Genomic DNA, 19,042 nt, shown 5'->3' with positions numbered 1-19,042 from the left:
TAAAACAATTCATTTCTCACAATACAGAATCAAGAATAATAAGCCATATTTTATAACTATATACAGATAATAGATATGTTGTGTCTGTTTCATTTTGTTTTTCATCCAGTATGTTTAGTTTTGTGTAACTGTATATGAGAATGACATTTCTTTTTAATTAAGAATATTTTTGTCTGCAAAGTCATATTGTTTTCTTGCTGTGGCACATTTCATGAGAACTGTATTTCATTTTCAATGCAAGGCAATCTTTTATTTTCCTCAAATATATAAAAATGATAACTTCCAACTAATAATCGTATGCTTTTGCTGAAAAAGCAAGGAGCAATGCCTTAATGGGCAGGCATAACCAGTCTGGAGTAATCCACTAATCTTTGCAATCTCCAAAGATTATGTGGATTGTTAATATCAATTCAAACTACAAAAAATGAATGATTTTGTTCTGCATCTATAATGGCTATTTTTCACTCATACTTTTTTCTGTTTATATGAAATACAGATACTACGTATAACACCCAAATTTCAGTATGTTAAAATTAAGCCTGAAAACATGGGGGGAGAACTTGGGGGGAAAAACATACTTAAGATCAGGAAAATTGGAAGGTCTGCATGTAATGACACTCCCCAGTCCACAGGGCTTCACAGATGCAGATTGAATTCATTGTTTTCAGAAACTTTGTCTTCTGAAAGTGAAAGGCCAACAAATGGCCAGCAATTTGCTTCAACAAAACAGTGCTGGTTTAGCCTTGTCTGCTCTTTCTGGCAATAGCATCTGAATTAATAGAAAAATGTGAACCCTTTGCATGTCTCATCTTTTGCATGCATTTAAAAGATATTAGAGATACTCAGATGGATCATGAGTGCTTAAAGACTGATAGTTATTCAAAATAAGAGTTATTGCCCAAAAGTTGCAGTGAGGTGCTTTTCTTGGTACTTCCAACTATTTGAGCAGTATGTTGATTCACATGACTGATGGAACCAAATAGGAATCGTATCACAATACATGGGATCAACTAAGAAAAGGAGCTAGTTTTTGAATGTCATAGTGCTTGCCCTAATGTTAAAAAGAAGAAAAGCATGCTTTTGTGTTGTATGACAAAACCCTGTTTGCAGTATGTTACTATCTAAAGATGCCATCAGCTAGGAACTCAGTTACTTTGCATCCACCAGGAAAGTGTGAAAATGCAGCTGGACATGCTAGGACAAAGCAACAGTGCTTATGCTCCAGTTAAAAATACCAAAGCTTCAAATCTCAGTCATTAGTAAAAATTAGCACAAAGAAGAGAAAAGATCTACTGTAATAAATCTGAATATATGTTATAGTTGTCTGATACCTGGCTACTATGTAGTCTTGGTCAGTGTTTCTCAACCTATGCAACATTATTATGTGTGGACTACAACTCCCAGAAGTCCCCAGCCAGCAATCTACAGTGTAACTTTCTCAGTGAACATTAGATGGGAAAAATAGTTTTCCCAATGAGTGTTTTTTAAACTGAAAATATACATTGATCTAAACCAGGTTCCCTCAAAGTGGTCAGTTGGCAAATTCTTCCCACCACTTTTTTGCCAACCTGCCCACCCTACCTACATACCTGCACTTGCTCCACAGTATCTACTCACAACACTCACCCACCCATAGGTCTTGCCCAGTGGCCTCCTTGCCTGAGACTCCCACCTCTTCCCATGTCATCACATGAGATCCTCAGTTAATAACCCATGCAGTCCAGGGGAAACTGGGACTGCTGGAATTGCCATTATTAAGCAATCTAGTGATATTGCACTTTTCAACTGCTTTTCAATTGCAGTCCAATTGCCTTTGTAACCTGAGGACTACCTAAGTTTCTCACCCCGTCTCCCCCACACCATCCCGAATCAGCTAGGTGCAGTTATTTTGAGCTTGACACTAAACTGCTACATGGAATCCTCCATTCAGCCTTCTTGGCAGTGATGCCAAAGTGGCTTGCCATTGTCTTCTTCTGGGTGTTTATTTCTCTATGTAGCTCTAATATTTCCTCTTAACCTCCCACCCAAATGGGCTAGACTTGTGTAGCTTCTGAGTCAGAACAGGCTGCTACAATTGAGTTTAGGACCATTTGTTGTTTGCTAAGTCATGTCTGACTCTTTGCAACCCCATGGTCCATAGCACGCTAGCACACCCCCCCTTTTCTCTATGGTCTTCCAGCATTTGCCCAAATTCATGTCAATGGTGCTATCTAACTATTTTTTCCTCTGCCATCCACTTCTCTTTATTCCTCAATCTCTCCCAACATCAGGGACTTTTCCAATGATTCCTCTCTTCTCATTTGGTGGCCAAAGTATTTGAGCTTCAGTTTCAGTATCTGTCCTTCCCAAAAACAATCAGGGTTGATTTTCTTTAGTATTGACTACAGAATATGTTATTCTAGTCTTCTTCTAGTCCAATCACCTGCTCAAGCAGGGAACCTTACACAATATCAGACAAATAGTTGTCCAGTCTCTTCCTAAAAACCTCCAGTGTTGGAACATCCACAACTTCTGGAGGCAAGTCATTCCACTAATAATTGTTCTGTCAGGAAACTTCTCCTTAGTTCTAGGTTGCTTCTCTTCTTGATTATTTTACATCCATTGCTTATTCCTTATTTTGACTTGCATGCCTAATCTGCATTTTACAGCAATTTTTTGATAGGTTGGACTGCAGTTAAGCAGTTCTGCTTTCTCCCTGCTGCTCACCACTTTCTTGCCATTTTCTCCCATTAATGCAGAGTTCCCCAACCTTTCCAACTTTGTTGACCATTGTGGGGGCGAGTGGGGATGGTTCTATTTGAGTGGCAAGCAAGCATGCGTGCACACAACTCTATTTGCGCGAGTGGTGGGTACGCGCACCTGCCACTCACACAAATGGAGCATGTGTGCACAGGCCTGCCCACTGATTGCACAAGTGGGGATGCATGCACATGTGCGCTTGCCCCCCACTTCCATGGCCCAGTTCTGAACGACTCAAGGCCTGGTAGTGGGCCACAGCCTGGGGATTGGGGACCCCTGCATTAATGGATCAATCATTTCCTTGACATTTTTCATGTGTTTTACATGTTGAAAGCTTATATTTGTTATTTTTTACTTTTGTTGTTCATTTTGAGCCTTAGCTTTCCTAACTTTATTTTCGCAGGTTCTGGCTATTTGCTGATATTCTACTTTATTTGCCCCTCTTTTCACTTTTTATACTTGTCCTTTTTGTTTTTCAGTTTATCAGAGAATTCTTTGTGCAGCCATACTGGTTTCTTTTGAGATTTCTTATTTTTCTTCTAAATTGGAATTGTGCTAGACTGGGCTTTTATAATCTCACTTTTCAAAGTTTTCCCAGATTCTTGGATTGTTTTCTCCTTGAGGACTATCATCCATGGAATCCTTTTGAAACTCTCCTTAAGTTTATTGAAATCAGCTCTTTTAAAGTCCAAGACTCTAGTTTGATTTTGTTCTATTGTTTTGGTTTGCAAAGTGTTGAATTCCAATATTGCATGGTCGCTCCCTGCCAAGGTTCATATAACTTCAACACCTTCTATCATTTCATCTCTGTTAGTGAGGATTAAGTCCAGTATGGCTGACCCTCTAGTTCCCTTCTCTGCCTTTTGGAAGACAAAGTTCTCTGCTAGGTTTGTTGTGAATCTATTTAATCTTCCACTAGGTGCAGAGTTTGTCTCCCAATTGATGCCAGGGTAGTTAAAGTTCCCCATTATTATTGTGGTATGCTTCCTGCATACCTTAGTTAACTGATAGCAAAAAGTTCATCTATTTCCTCTGTTTGGTTGGGTGGCCTGTAGTATACACCTATGGCAATGTCATTCTTTTTTCCTTTTGTATTGAAATAAACTCAAGATAGTTTTCATCATTGTGTTGCTGTATTTCTGTAGAGATATAGGTCTGTTTCTTTTAAACAATTTAAATCCTTCTAACTGTATATTCCATTCATGGGTTTCATCCTGATTTGATTTGATCTCCTTGCAATCCAAGAGACTTTCAAGAGTCTTCTCCAACACCACAATTCAAAAGCATCAATTCTTCGGCACTCAGCCTTCTTTATGGTTAGGACCATTTAATACTCTAATTATTTATTTATTGAGAATGACCTGGAAGCCTTTCTTTCCTAAACAGGGTGGAGACTAGGGAACTGCATGCATCCAAGAGCATTTTCTTTTACATCCAGTATATTTTGGAAGGTAGGCCTAACCTTAAACTTCAATGACATAAAGCAGCCAAAGAGCCGATGATAATAGCTGGCCCAGATAGTGATTATCTTGACTACTAAACTGTAAAGTGGCCTGTTCCCTGCCCTGATGGTTTCGTTATAATTATTGTGCTGGGAAGTGTATCCTCATGGTCACTTCTCATCAAACTCATCTGGAAAGCTTTCCCAAGGATCTGGAGATCCTTGCCTAGGACTAGCTACTGGGAAATTTGCCTAGGAGGGAGAATAAGGACCACAAACAGCAGGAAGAGTAGAGGATTTTCCTTGCATCTCAAGCAGTTTAAAGATGGTAAACTCTTTTAGACTACTGCTTTTGGGAAGGATTCTATGGGATCCTGGGTGCCTTCCCCAATGCTTTTACATAAACTAAGGTTGCCTTAGCTACCTTATCAGGTAGAATCAGCCACCCAAAACTTGGTCCACTCTATTTCTTTTTTATTCCTGATTGGTAAATACAAATGAAATAATTGATTGAAAGGCTATTATTTAGGAGCATAGCTGAAGTGGACAATTAATTGAAGATTATCGTATTTTTTGGACTATAAGATGCTCCGGACTATAAGATGCACATTTAGATTTAGAGGAGGAAAACAAGAAAAAAAAATCTGCCTGTTCACTGCAGCCCCTTTGCCGTGGCCTGTTCACCACCAATTACTGCGATTGGCGGCAAAAGAGCCATAGTGAACAGGCAGAGGCGGCAATAGGTGCTGTCAGCCTCCACTCCCCACCACTAGAACAGCTGATCGGCACTGCACTAACCCTCCTCCCCCCACCGCAATATTCACTCTATAAGATGCACAGACATTTCCACCCACCTTTGGGAGGGAGTGCGTCTTATCGTCCGAAAAATATGGTAATCAATTTGAGTTGATTTGGAGTGTAGTTGTAAATTAAAGGAGCAGATTAGCTGGGGTTGATTTGAATTATCATCATGATTACACCAACCAAGTATTTCAGTCTGTTGATATGATCACAGCTGCTTATTTTATTTTTTTTAGCTACATAATCTGGGTGATAAAGTTCTATAGGTAGGTTTTGTTGTATTATAATATGTCAAGACTGTAGCAATAGCAAATGGAATATGGTGAGAGGGATAGTGGGAAAAAATTCTTGGTGTTCATAATTATAGTACATATCTGTGTTTAAAGGGAAGACATAAGAAACTATTAATTCCAGAATATAAATTAGTTAGCAGGGGCAATATGATTTCATTCAGAAAAATAACATGAGAGGAAGAATTAAATCAGTCCTCCCAGTGCTACTTCCCATATCTCATTCTTTTTGTCATCCATTGGCACATCCCTGCTCTGCTCTAAAACAAAAACAGCGGAGAATCAGGCGACAGGTTTCTTGGCATTCTACCTGTCTTGCATTTAAGGAATGCAATAAACATGTGATAGTTCATAATAGTTAGGAACTCTGTATGTCTTAATTTGTGAATGGGAAGAAAGTAGATCTGGATCTTCTGATAGTTCTCTGGGTTAGATTGCTGAAGTGTCAAACATTTAATATTTTAACAGTAGCAGTAACAAAATTATTAATCTCTTCCCATCCCTGCTCAAATAATATAGCTGGTATGAAAACATTTATGCTAACCAGGGCAGGATTTTAGTACAGAAGATTTCTGAGCCCTCTTTACCACTGGTATTCTGACCAAATTTCTCTATTCATTGTTTATCCTTTACAACAGGCTCAGATTCAGTTTCTCAAAATTCTAGGGGGGGAGGGGAATGAGCTGAATCTGTCTATAGTCTGCCTATCACTGCCTTACTCCTTCTTTGATTATATTTGATGTGTCTAACAATCATAATTAGATACATCTGAACTGCCAATGCTTAGGTCATTTAGAATAAGGTGAGGAAACTTATGGCCTTCTAGATGTAGGACTATAATTCCCATATCTAAGGTTTTATTTTTAATATTCAATATATAAGATGAATAAGTTGCAATTAAATTTGTAGAACATGCAGTTGCTGCTAATCAGTAAAAAAATTAAGTTTTGGGATTAGAGTTCAGCCTAAAAAAAATAGCCCCAGAGCCCAAGAATGCTTCTTGAATCCCAGCTGTTTCTGGATCTCTAGATGGTAATGGTGGCAAAGTACCAGTAATGCATTTCTAGAATTTGTCTCTTATATCAGTTATGGCCATTTTGAACCAGTTAAATTAGTTTACTCAAGCTTTGGTTCTATCACAGTTAGATTACCTCAGTATAACCTATATGGAACTAACTTTAACGACTATCCAGATGCTTCAATTGCAGCAGTTAAGATGTTAACTAATATGCAAGAATGTATGCTTTAAAATGTAAAACAGATACCATGGAACACACAGGCATATAGGCTCACCTCTTTAAAGCATCTTTATCTTTTTTTGAAGCTTCATTGCTAGCCTGAAAAATTATATAGCTGCTAGGCTTACAGATCTGTTCATTTCAAAGCATACAGAGCTCTAGAATTAATTTAGGCCTATCTTGAAAGACCTGTAGTTGCCAGTTGTTTTCTCAGCACAGTTAAATTAGTTTTATCTCTAAAAATGTTAGAGTGAGATTGTCTGAAGGAGTGTTCTCAGTATGAAAGTGAGCAGGCATTGAGATTCACAAGCAAGACTACTGTTTTTAATGCCCCATTTGTTGAGCACAAAACAAAATATCTTTATTTGTGTCAATCCCAATTTCTTTTAATTGTTTTTAACTCCCACTCTTTTAGTCTACAAGAAAAGAATCAAGCTCTTTCTCTTCAACCAAGCCTTTTGAGTTCAGATAATAATAATTTAGAGTTTTTTAAATTGGATTTCAACTGTTTGTACTTTACATGTTGACTTTTTAGCCATCTACAGTGTACTATGGAAGAAAAACAATTTACAAATTGAAACAATAATTAATGGATAAGATTTAAATCCACATTTCCATGTCTTGAAACCCAATATTATTTCTTTTCTCTTTATTCCTTTTTTTATACAATTACTGTATATTGCAACCAACAGTATATTATTGTTTCTTAGGACAGTAGCCATGCAAATCAAGAGTATATACAAATACTTTTTGGTACAAATCAAATTTTCTTGTGTGATATTTTTCAGAGGGGCTTCTGAACAATGCCAGGGATACAAGTGTCATGGATACTCTACCACTGAATGGTAACCACGGCAATAGCTACAGCATTGCTAGCAGTGAGTACTTGAGCAACTGTGTGCAAATAATTGACCATAGCTATAACCACAGTGAGACTGCCTTAGAGAAAAAGATTCTGAAAGAACTCACTTCCAATTATATACCTTCCTACCTGAACAAACATGAATGTTCTAATGAACAAAGTAGGAATCTGATGAACAAATTTGTCAATAATCTTGGCAGTGGGAGTGACGATGCCATTGTTCTCGATGACGTCACCTTGTTTAACCAGGAGGAGAACCTGGGCTTAGAACTCATTCATGAGGAATCAGATGCCCCACTGTTACCCCCAAGGGCATATTCTGCAGAGAACCACCAGCCTCACCATTATAGCAAAAGACGGATTCCACAAGACAACAGTGAAAGTTTTTTTCCCTTGCTAACCAATGAGCACACAGAAGATCTCCAGTCACCGAATAGGGATTCTCTTTACACTAGTATGCCTGCTCTGGCCAGCATGCCAGGCACAGAAAGTGTCACCACCAGCACTCAGACCGATCCCCCATCAACTAAAAGTGGCGATGGCGATGATGTGTACTACAAGAGTATGCCAAACCTGGGCTCCAGGAACCATATCCAACAGCTACACACTTATTATCAGTTGGGGCGGGGCAGTAGTGATGGATTTATAGTTCCACCAAACAAGGATGGGACCCTGACAGAAGAAACCTTGAAAGGACCAGCTCATTTGGTCACTAGTCTATAGAACACTAAGTAAACATTTTAATAAAACAAATGCTCCCTGTACAACATCTGGATTATTGTCTGGATTTAAATCAAAGCAGTGGTAATATTGTGTGTTCTCCTACTCCATATTGTTCTAAACAACCAACAGTTCTCATAACTTTTTAATGGAATTGATAGGCCCACGAAGGAAAAAAAGCTAACTGCCTGTTGTTCCCCCTCACCCAACACATACACTGGCGTCACATCAGAGAGACCATATGCTAATGAATGAGATACAAAAGGAAATGGTCCATTGTGTGGCCTTCTCACATTATACTGTATTTGTTTAAGCATCTTTGGGTGCTGTCTTCTTAGTACCAAGGACCTGACTTACAAAAGGCCAAACATGCATTTAAAACTACTAGCAATGATGCGTCTAGATTGGAGTGCTGCACAAAACAGAAGCAAAAATAGCAAAACTGTTTATTCTGAATCTGTATCACATAATAGTTTGGGGTTTTGGTTTTTGGTTTGGGTTTTTTTTTTGTGTATGTGTGTCTCTCTTTCTCTCTCTCACCACTTAATTTAGCCAAAGCTCACTGAACTGTGGAGCAAACAACATCTAATGAAATAGAAAGAAAGTTGGTAATTGTATGCTACATGGTATATTTTTATGTTTTTCTGTATTAACTGATGATAATTCTAATGGCAGAAAAAATGGAACAGTTCCTATGTAATGTACAGATACTAGCATTGCACATATAGTCTACTCTTTGTTCCGCCAAAACTTGCGTCCCTGTTAATGTGGTGGAAAAAAAAACTTTTTCTGTTGTGCTGGTCTTGCAAGTTTGTCTACCAGTAGAAACAATTCTTTTCATGTATTCTTTATTTGGCCTTTTTTCCTCTCTCTCTCATTTAAAAAAAATCACTGAGTAAACAAAGTAATGATTCTTTAATTTTGGGTTATGTGATATCACACTGTGTTTGTGTGTGTGTTTGTGTGTCAGTATGCAATATATATAAATGTGCATATGGACACAGATAAACATCCACACAATATACGCCGTTTCTTCTATCTACGGATTTGCCAACAGTTTCTTTTTTTCAGATTAGAAACTTGACCCACATGTGTTTCCAGGGCACAAATGATGAGATGCAGCAGCCTTTGTGGTCATCAGTCCCTTCACCAAGGCATTATGTCCCTTCCAGTAGCTGGGATTTCATAATGGGACTTATGCAGATGAACATAATGCCTTTACAGGAGTCAAAATCTAACCTCAGGCTAGGAACTTTCACTGCGATGGTTTGAAAAACTGCTTCATAGCAAAGATATTTTTAAAAGCCTATTTTGAAGTGGTAAAAAATATATATACAAACCCTTCCATTATTTTTCCTAACAGGAAATGTATTTATTTGACAAGATTTAAAGTAATGTAGACCTTCCCAGGAGGTAAATTAGCAGCACAGATTTTACTCTTTTTTTTAATTTATGATGCATTTTGTATGGTCACCCAGTTGAATGACCTCATTACTAATATTTGTTGTAACAGTGAAATTTGTTTGCCAACCAATAAACAACTGATTAAGATTTAGAAGGCACTGTATATATGTCCTGTACAATCAGTCTCTTCTGATTTATCTCCCTTTCTATCTTTAGCAAAAGAATATTAGTTCTTTTAGCGCTGAAGGTAGCTATACAAATGAAAGGATTACTCAGCACAGACTGATGTAGAGAAGGAAGTAAACCAGGTATCTAAACTTGTGAGGCAGGCATAAAAAGGAAGGGCCTGGGGTTTAGCTGGGGACACGTGGACTTTAGCTTTAGCTAAAAAGAGGAGCTATTTTTTTTTACATACATTTTCTACCATATTTATACTGTGTGTAGCATTTACTGTTTGATGGATATTTGTAGATCATACCAGCCCATAACATAGTGGCATGAAACAGTCCCTGTGCATCTTTTAGGTAGCCATTTTGAAGAGTTAATTCCAACAGATAACAGAAGGTACTTAACTCCACTACTGATATTATGTGAGTGCTGTAGGGCACCCCTGGAATAATCTGTAAATGCAGAATTCATGTTTGCAGTTGTGGATAACAGCAATAGCCCTTATGATACTTGCAGGTGACAAAACTGGGAATTAACTCAGTCTTCCTGTTACAGCTACCCAGAATACTAGAACAGGATGTAGTACAGGTAATCCTCAACTTAAAAAAGTTCATTTAGTGACCAAAGTTATAAAGGCACTGAAAAAAGAGACACATGACCATTTTTCACACTTATGATTGCAGCATTTCCCCCCTCCCCTGCTTACATGATCAAAATCCGGGCACATGGCAACTGACTCACATTTATGACAGTTGCAGTGTCCCAGAGTCATGTGATCACCATTTGCAACTTTCTTACAAACAAAGTCAATGGGGAAGCGAGATTCACTTTACAACTGGGTCACTAACTTGACAACTGCAATGATTCACTTAACAACTGTGGCAAGAAAGGTCATAAAATGGGGTGAAAACTGATTTAACAAACGTCTCGCATAGCAACAGAAATTTTGGGCTCAGTTTTGGTCATAAGTCGAGAACTGCCCGTATACAGAGCAAGGGACTTCTTGATGAGCTTTGGGATTTGCTTAATTCTCTTCTCCCTATCATAATCCCCCAAAAAATCCTAATTGTTACATTATTTCCATTTTCAGAAGCATTTGGATGAATTCCTTGAAACAGAAGTAGCAGCTGCTTCAAGGATGTTCCAGCTCTTACTTGGTTGAAGCTACTGTATTATGAAGGGCACATTACTTGCATTAATGGCATTCACGTACAGTAATGGCTAATTTGATTCTGTTTTGTGAAACAGAAATGCAAACACATTTGAAGCCTCTCCTAGATCTTTTGTTCTTGTTTTACTACTTGGTCCTCATTAATTCTCTGGAAAGGCAATATTACTCTCAGTTGCTTTAACTGGCTTTAACCATGGAAAAAGCCTTCTAAAGTCAGGAGGAAATCAAATAGCTGTGCTGAATTGTATCCTTTGAAGAGATGTGGATAAAATCCCTTTGCTATTCCATACACCCCCAACCTAAGTGCTCTTTTGTTGATACTTGCCTGCAGGATTTTGCAAAATAAAATTAAAATCCACCAGTTCTATCTGAAGTTGATTTATTGAGACACATACATTAATCATTTTTAAGTGACTTGATTAGGAAAAGATAAGAATAAACAAAGAAAATAGAAGAGGACATCTCAGGAAATGAGATATGAGCAACATAATTTATTACTTTTGTGTGTGTTGTGCACATTCTTCCAGCTTTTAGGAACATCTCAGGTAAATTTTCCCTGAATTTACATGGAAGCAGACCAATATTTTTCATATCCCTATCTTTTAGTCTGGTGCAGGTGACAATCAAGACTGAATCAATGTGTGGAGGGAAATAACATTCATCCACTCTTCCCATCTCCCAATCAATACACAACACACAGAAGTGTTCATCAATGATAACTGTCCTTTGCAAAAGACAGTTCTTTTATTATCACATTTTTCTTACCTCGATGTACTAAAATCAACAGCATGGATTCTACTACCTGTTGTCATCTTTCTCTTTCGTGTGTGTTGTCCTCCCACACAAATGTGCAAATGTCAGTGCCCAATCATTCAGTTCTATGCAGATGCAATGCATTGCCAAGATTCAGCTGACTACCCATCAGCTGTAAACTTGACCAAAGAAGGCGTTCTGCTTCCTTGCCATATGTGCAGGGGAAGATAAGAAAGAAAGATTAAGGCAGCTGATGAAAGAGCTGTGACAAAGAGGGTCTCTCGGTGAGAGATAAATCCAGTAAGAAAGCTACCATGAAAGAACAAGTATCAATGAGTATATGGCTTAGCTCTGAGGGGCAAACAGGAACACACAACATATTAGAAATGCACAGGCTACTAAACTCTAGGTCAGTGATGGCTAACCTTTTTTCCATCGCGTGCCAAAAGTGGGGGGAGCGCGGGGGAGGGTCGCATGCACACATGCCCACACCCATAATTCTATGTGCTCCACTTCCCACACATGCGCGAGGTCCCCCAGCTTTTGGCACGTGATGGCACAGTGGGCCCAATAGGCCCATTTTTTGCCCTCCCCAGGCTCCAGAGCCTTTCTAGGTCACACTGTAAGTCAGCAAACGGGCAGTTTCCGGCCTCTGGAGGGCCTCCAGGGGATTGGGGAAGGCCGTTTTCACCCTCCCCAAACTCCTAGAAAGGCTCTGGAGCCTGGGGAGAGCAAAAAATGGGCCTTCCTCACCCCCCCCAGGCCCTCCAGAGACAGGAAATAGTCTGTTTCCCTACTTCCGGTGGGCCCAGAAGGCCCGAAAAGGAGCTGAGCTCACGTGCCCACAGATATGGCTCCTCATGTCACCTGTGGCACTTGTGCCGCAGATTTGCCATCATGGCTGTAGGTGGTGGGAGAGCCATTTCATTGACTGCAAGACTTAAATGTTGAACATAAAACTCACAACTGAACACTAAATTCTATTCACCTCCCTCTCTGATTTGTCAGCTTATTTGGCACTCAAAACTTTGTTACAGCATATTAGATAACTGAATACCAGAAGCATAAATTAAGGATAGAGTCTTTTCAAAACACCAGTTGGGCTCCAAAAACCAAGAAAGGCATATTGAAGTTCTTCCAAGCAGTTTTATTTATTGTTTCTCGCCCATAGATGAAATCTTCTCAAGCTAAAGCAAACTACTTACACCATTCAATATATTCTCTAATGTCTCCTATAGAAGAACTGTTCTGGTTCTCTTTCTCCCATTCAAATGATCTAAACTTCACTGTCTTTTGCTGTCTGGAATGCACTCCCTTCTTCTGGGAATCCAGATTACATTTTATCAGGACACCTTGTTAACCTAATTATTAAACTGATAAGTGGTCTTTGTAAACAAAAATGTTGCCATGTATGACAACTGTATAGGATTGCTATTGTTCAGGATTCCACCAAGGACAGGAAACTAAGAACTCGAGTGACACAATTACACTATTTTCCTTTCTGTTTTTAAGCCTAGATCTTGCTGAACTACAACTCCAGCAAACCTAGGCAACATTGCCAATAATTAGGGATGTGACAAAGATAGTTTGTGGCATCCCTAATTAGGGATGAAGGAATGAAGAATGACACATTATCCATCCCTACCTCACATCAGAAACCTTGTCCTAACATTGGGAAGTCATTTCGTATACCAAAACTTTCTTGACCAACCATTGTTGACAAATCATAAGGCCATTCCCAGTTTACAGCAATCTGAAGAAGTTACTGTTTCTAATATCTGAACAAACATTTTGCTGCCAGAAGTAAAAAATGGAAAACTATTTAAAAAAATTTTGACTGTATGTATTTGTTTGTTTTACTTATTTTTTATTTTCTATTAAGTAACATTATTAAGTAAACCATATAATGATTTAAACATCACATGAATTGATAGGGACTGACAGAGAATAGCTATCCTTCCAATATTGCCCTTTTACAATATTTTTAATCGTAATCATAAAACTATGCAATATCTAACTATATAGTCCCTTTGTTAATTGCCAATATAATTAAGAGACTATGATCATCTACAGAAATCATGAATGCTCAAAAAGAAAAATAAATTTTCTTTCACAGGGAGCCACCATAGCACAAGACCAAATCTTATTAACTAATATTGGGTTTTGAATACCAGATTCCTAGCAATTATATTTATCTATACCATTTTCCCCCAAAAAGGTTTATATACACCCATGAGACTTTTTATTGGATTAATTCCGTGCATTACTAAAGGGGCGCAGGGGAAGGGATAGGAAGCAAAGCTGACATTCAGGGTGTCATTGAGAGGTAAAGCCATCTCTTTCCACTGCATTCTCCATATCTTCTGTACCAATGTCCCAAAGCTGAGTACCCTTCAGTCTGCCACCTTTCTGATTCCTTTGGGTCCTTTCTGACCTCCTTTTCTCAGGACAGAAGTTGATATGAAAAATGCAAGAACTGACAGCAGACATTTACCTAGGAAAAGCCTTCATACGAATGACTTGGATGGTTAAAGTGAACCCATACATTCCCTACCATGATTAGGGATCATAAACTAAGTTTGCTGTCTGTTAGATGCATGCACACTTCCCATCCTAATATGGGAATCTCCATTCCTCTTGAATCATAGCTGTTGTTTTCTTTCTTTTACCTCCCTCACACTTGCCAGATACAATAATTATTTTAATTCATTATCCACTCACATCTTCACAAGAAGTTAAGCTGTATCCTTATGTCATTTTGGGATATGTGCATGAGTGTGTCCAAATTTAAATATCCTCACATATAGTATCTTGGAAACTTTCCTGGTACTGAGGAACTAATCCTTGATATATATTTTTTTACCCTGATTTCGCTTTAAATGAAGAGTTTGCCTGAGTTTGGAATTGGACAGAACAAATACAAACTGAAAACCATTACATTGCAGAGTACTTCTGATCAGGATTCCAAATGCTCCATTCTTTTGAGATGTTGCTAAATTGTGCAAAACCGTTACCATTTTACTTACAAACACAGGTATTTTCTGTGTTGAGCATAAATGCAAGGTAAAGGGAGGGTGATAGAAAAGCAGCATATGAAAGAGATTCTTCCAATGTGAGGCACACCTTTCCCAGAATTCTAGTCCAATTTCTAGTTTCATCTCCTTCTTAGGGATACACTGCCTCTCTCCCTTGAATTCCCCTCCCCCGGGCCCCTGCATATGTGTTTTGAGCTCACTGAGAAAGTCTGTTTCACAGGGCTCTTAGAGAACATGCTTCAGCTTGAGTTTTTTATCATTTTCTGCATTTTGCCACTGTTGCCTGGTACTTTCTTCATGTTCATGTATGGTTCTGTTTTGGGAGAACTGATTAACTATTAGTATAAACATGCAGGTCACTCAGGGTCCAGGGTCCAAGCCAGTGTCTAAACATATTGGAAAACAGAAGTCTAAAAAGCAGGAGTATTTACTCTAAAGTGGACTTTATTTCAGGGGCAATTCTTTTTTAAAAAAAAGTTCTAAGCATTTGCAAGTGCAGCCAATCTGCATGCAAGTCATTGGAGCGTGAGGTTTTTGCATGTAATGAAGTATGAGTACTGATCTGAGAACTAATCTGAGGAAGATCTTAAGCAGTCCAAGCTTTGGCTTTAAATGAATAGTGAGCAACTCCCTCACAGAGCCTTCTAACCTGCTAAGAAATATAATTGGGAATCTGCAGGATTTTTCATGTCCTATTCTCTCAACCCATCTTGAAAGAATTGACAAAAAATCCTGATGAACAATATAAATGACCAGAATTAAGCTAATTTACCAGGAAGCTATGAAATAAAGAAATATCCTAATTATTCCATCTATTATCATCCTGGAACAAACCCCTGCATTCTGATAAAACCTATCAGAATTGTGCTCTTCATCCTTTAGTGTCTGGGAAATTGATGACATGCTAGAAAGTTTGAATAATCCAGATCTTATGTTTCCTTCTCTAATATGCATTCAAAGCTCTGTACCACATCAGGTTAGAATTTTTTTTTATCATTCAAATATGTGGCCAGCCTCTAGGTAATGGTCACTATGATGGAAGGTCTCTTCAACAAAATCCTCCCAGTCTTCAGTAAAAGACTGGCATTTGCTGATCCATAAAAAATGAGATTCTCAGCCTATCTAATGACATCTAACGTGGATGCTTATTGGCTTTGATTTCAGACAAACATCTCTGTACTGCTTTGAAAGCTGATATCCAACTCACCCTGGTAACATGTAACTAGCTGATTTTACTGGTTTCATATAGATGTGTGTTTGTTGCCTTCCTTAATCTTCCTGTCTCCTCTTCATATCCAAATAAACTTTTTATATCTGGACATTTGGGTCTATTGATTTTTTTAATAATTTCTCATAAAAGGTTTCTAACATAGTTATTAGGATTTTGTTCAATTGTTTGTTGAGCTTTTGTTCTGTGTTTGTATTTCTGGGCTATGGGAAAGGATTTATAAAGTGACTTTATTCTTCCTAGAGCTGGGCTATGGGTGCCCTCATCAAAATGCCCAAAAACTCTTCCCTTGGCCAGATGTCCATCTTCCATGGGAGAAGAATCCTTGGAAAGCAGCAGATTTTCACAGGCAAAGCTCCTCCCTCCCAAATCCCCATCTGTCCCACACTTCTTCAGGTTATTTTCCAACATATTCCTTTCTATCGCAGAGCAGCTGATTTCCACATAATATCCAGTTGTGAATTGTTGCAAAAACTCTACATACTATTGATAAATTCAACATCTTAATCTGTTGACAAATACCTTCATATAAAGAAAAAAATACCTGGTTATATTTCTATGAAATGTTAACTTTGCAAAAACATCTTTTATCAAGTTCAATTTCTGAAGCCTTCCTCCGAATTCTTTTTCAGCCAACAATCCTGGACTGACCAACAACAACAATGGCGACCATACTTCTTTATAGATCACCCCTGGCTACCCTGGGCTGGGCTGGATCTCTCCCTTCATCTCAGCAGGGGGAATGACTGACCAGCTTTGTGGGGATTTGGAAAAATGCATATTTTTTAAAAACCACATAAAAACCCTAATACCACTTTCAAAAACTCCACTAATGCAAGATTTACAAAACCACAAATGTAACTCTCAGGGAATATATGCATCATATCACCAATAATTTTCCATAACTACAAAAAGCATTTGTACCTTTTTTGCTATAGAAAAATCTGTAGCAAAAAAACAACAACAAAAGAATATAAGCTGTATATTCATAGACAAACAGCTTTTTTCTGCTTCTCAGGTAGAAAGAAAGAAGAACAAACTAGGAATGGTCCAAAAAAGAAAGTACTGTACAATATGCAAAATTGACTAAGACTTGATTATTAACCCTAGGGATATGTATTGTATCATAATCATCCATATTTCACATTAAATGGTTCAATTTTATAATAGAACAGTAACTGTATGTAGTAAAGCAGAATCTCTACAAAGAAACTCAGACTGAATCTCTGACTTTAACCTGGAATTGATCAATGATTTAGACCTTCAAAATGCTACAAAAGCAGGGCTGATATCTATAAAAACTTTTACATTGTTTTGGTTTCTCAATACTATACAACAGCAGGCTAGTTTTATTACCAAGGCTAGTTTTCAAAAATGTTTTCATATAATTAAGTATTAGAAATTTGAAATGACCCAAGGTCCTGAGGTCAAAACAGTTAATAAAGAGATGATACAGCTGTTTTTGAAGTTGAAACAGAGTATTTCAAGTTCTGAACATTTCTAATTTGCATTTTGTATTCTCTTGCTTTCTAGTTGCAGAACTTTGGAGAAGCCCTTCATCTGTATCACTATGATGCAGAATGCCCATTGTAAAGCATTGGTTCATTCTAAATAGATGTAGGATATCATAGAAGAAATCATAACCAAATAGTAATAGGAAAATTTATGGACCATCTCCAAATTTTGGTATTAACGTTTAGGGTATACTCAAATTATTATACGTATTTAAATACTGCATCTTATTAGCAAATGTTACCAGTAGTAACAAAAAATAATAAAGTTTATCAGTATATAATGCGGCAGATTTAAAATTTTCATTCAATAGTTATTAAACAATGAAGAGAAGGAGGTCAATTAATATTACTCCCAATTTGTACTCTTTTTTTAGTAAAAAAAACAACAACCATTAATTTCAACTGGACAAGCATTTTTCTCCAAATAGTAATTTTTTTTAAAGGTAAAGGTCCAGTCATGTCCTAATCTAGGGTTGGTGCTCATTTCCTAGCCAATGGAGGCAGCATTTTCCAAAGAAGCTTTGTTACCTTCTTATCTCCATACATTTGCATGCTTTCAGGAGCTAAGTGACTCGTGGTTAAGATGCTGTGTTGGAGGTTAGCAAGCCCATGTTCAAAACCCAGTGTTACCATTGGGCAGGGTGAGCTTCCATCCTTTGCTCCAGATTCTGCCAGGGACGTGAAAAGACCCTCAGCTGTGCATCCATGAGCAATGGTGATGGCATCGACTAATCCTTTAAACCAGAAGCACCTTGGAGCTTCTAAACACAACTGTGATGCAATGCATGATTTCAAATTGCTAGGTTGGCAGGAGCTGTGGTAAGAACAGATGCTCACTCTGTCATGTGTACTTGGATCTCAAACTGTCAACCTTCCAGTTGACAAGGCCAGTGTCAACTGTTGGGTCACCATGCCTGCTAAAATAGTAGCTACTAACTATGTAAATTATATCTCATTCTATAAATACTGTACCCAAGCAACAGAAATATGTATGATCACAAAAGATAACTCCTTGTGCAGTCTAGTACAGCATGGATTTTGCAATTGAGACATAATACTATTGGTCTTAGTTTCAAACACTTAAAACAAATCATTTCCTCCAAGAAATCTGTTCCTCTTGTACCCATATGTTTACCACCAATGGTCCATCTCTTCAGACTTTGATACGCTTGCACACTTCATCCACTTTAGATTTTTTTTCCCATGCCATACAAAGGGAGTTAATAATCTTTACAACTAGGGGACAAACAAAGCAGACAGCCCTGATTTTTAACCCTGAGCTAAAGTGGACTGCTGGACAAACTCAAATATTATCAGTACTTACTTCTAGTAAAAACAAATCCATGGGAATCTAGAGGAAGGATGAAGCCAACATCATAGTGTCACAGTAGAAATTCCACTATTATGGGCTAGTGTCAGTCACTGAGCTGCTGATACTAGAAGACTATTGAAAATGTAAGAGAGGTTAAAATATAATTGTAGTTAGAACTGCTATGAAGAATGTCAGAAGTCACTGCTTTGTATATTTTTCCGTTCTCTTTTTCTTAAAGTTTTCCTTCCTTGCACTTGTTTTTCTTTGATTTCTTTCTTCTCTTCATCTTTATATTAGTTTGTGTTAGTTTTGATTGCCTTTTCAAAAAGTTTTAATAATATATATCTATAAAAAGAGATGTGAGTA

General features: G+C 37.9%; 2 protein-coding genes across 12 annotated transcripts in view; one reads left to right on the top strand and one right to left on the bottom strand.

Annotated features, from left to right (window-relative positions):
- The window catches only part of ADGRL3 (adhesion G protein-coupled receptor L3), a 673,676-nt gene extending 664,027 nt beyond the window's left edge, over window positions 1-9,649 (top strand). For 8 of the 9 annotated variants that reach the window (XM_058169767.1, XM_058169775.1, XM_058169766.1 and 5 more), the window contains one exon: window positions 7,298-9,649. In XM_058169767.1, coding sequence (XP_058025750.1) covers window positions 7,298-8,094 — 797 coding nt within the window. In that variant the 3' untranslated portion in view covers window positions 8,095-9,649. The remainder of the gene's footprint in view (window positions 1-7,297) is intronic. The other variant, XM_058169772.1, reaches the window with a different exon arrangement.
- Window positions 1-19,042, bottom strand: part of SYCE3 (synaptonemal complex central element protein 3) — a 103,605-nt gene that overhangs the window by 37,894 nt on the left and 46,669 nt on the right. The window contains exon 4 of one of the 3 annotated variants that reach the window (XM_058169788.1): window positions 11,665-11,785. The exons of the other annotated variants lie outside the window; for them this stretch is intronic. Within the exon in view, the coding sequence (XP_058025771.1) occupies window positions 11,756-11,785 (30 nt within the window). The 3' untranslated portion in view covers window positions 11,665-11,755. Of the gene's footprint in view, window positions 1-11,664; window positions 11,786-19,042 lie in introns of those variants that run through there. 3 annotated transcript variants of the gene reach the window in all.

This window comes from Ahaetulla prasina, chromosome 2, assembly GCF_028640845.1.
Source record: "Ahaetulla prasina isolate Xishuangbanna chromosome 2, ASM2864084v1, whole genome shotgun sequence".
In the NCBI taxonomy this organism is placed as follows: Eukaryota; Metazoa; Chordata; class Lepidosauria; order Squamata; family Colubridae; genus Ahaetulla; species Ahaetulla prasina.
This window is presented reverse-complemented; position numbering and strand designations above follow the sequence as displayed.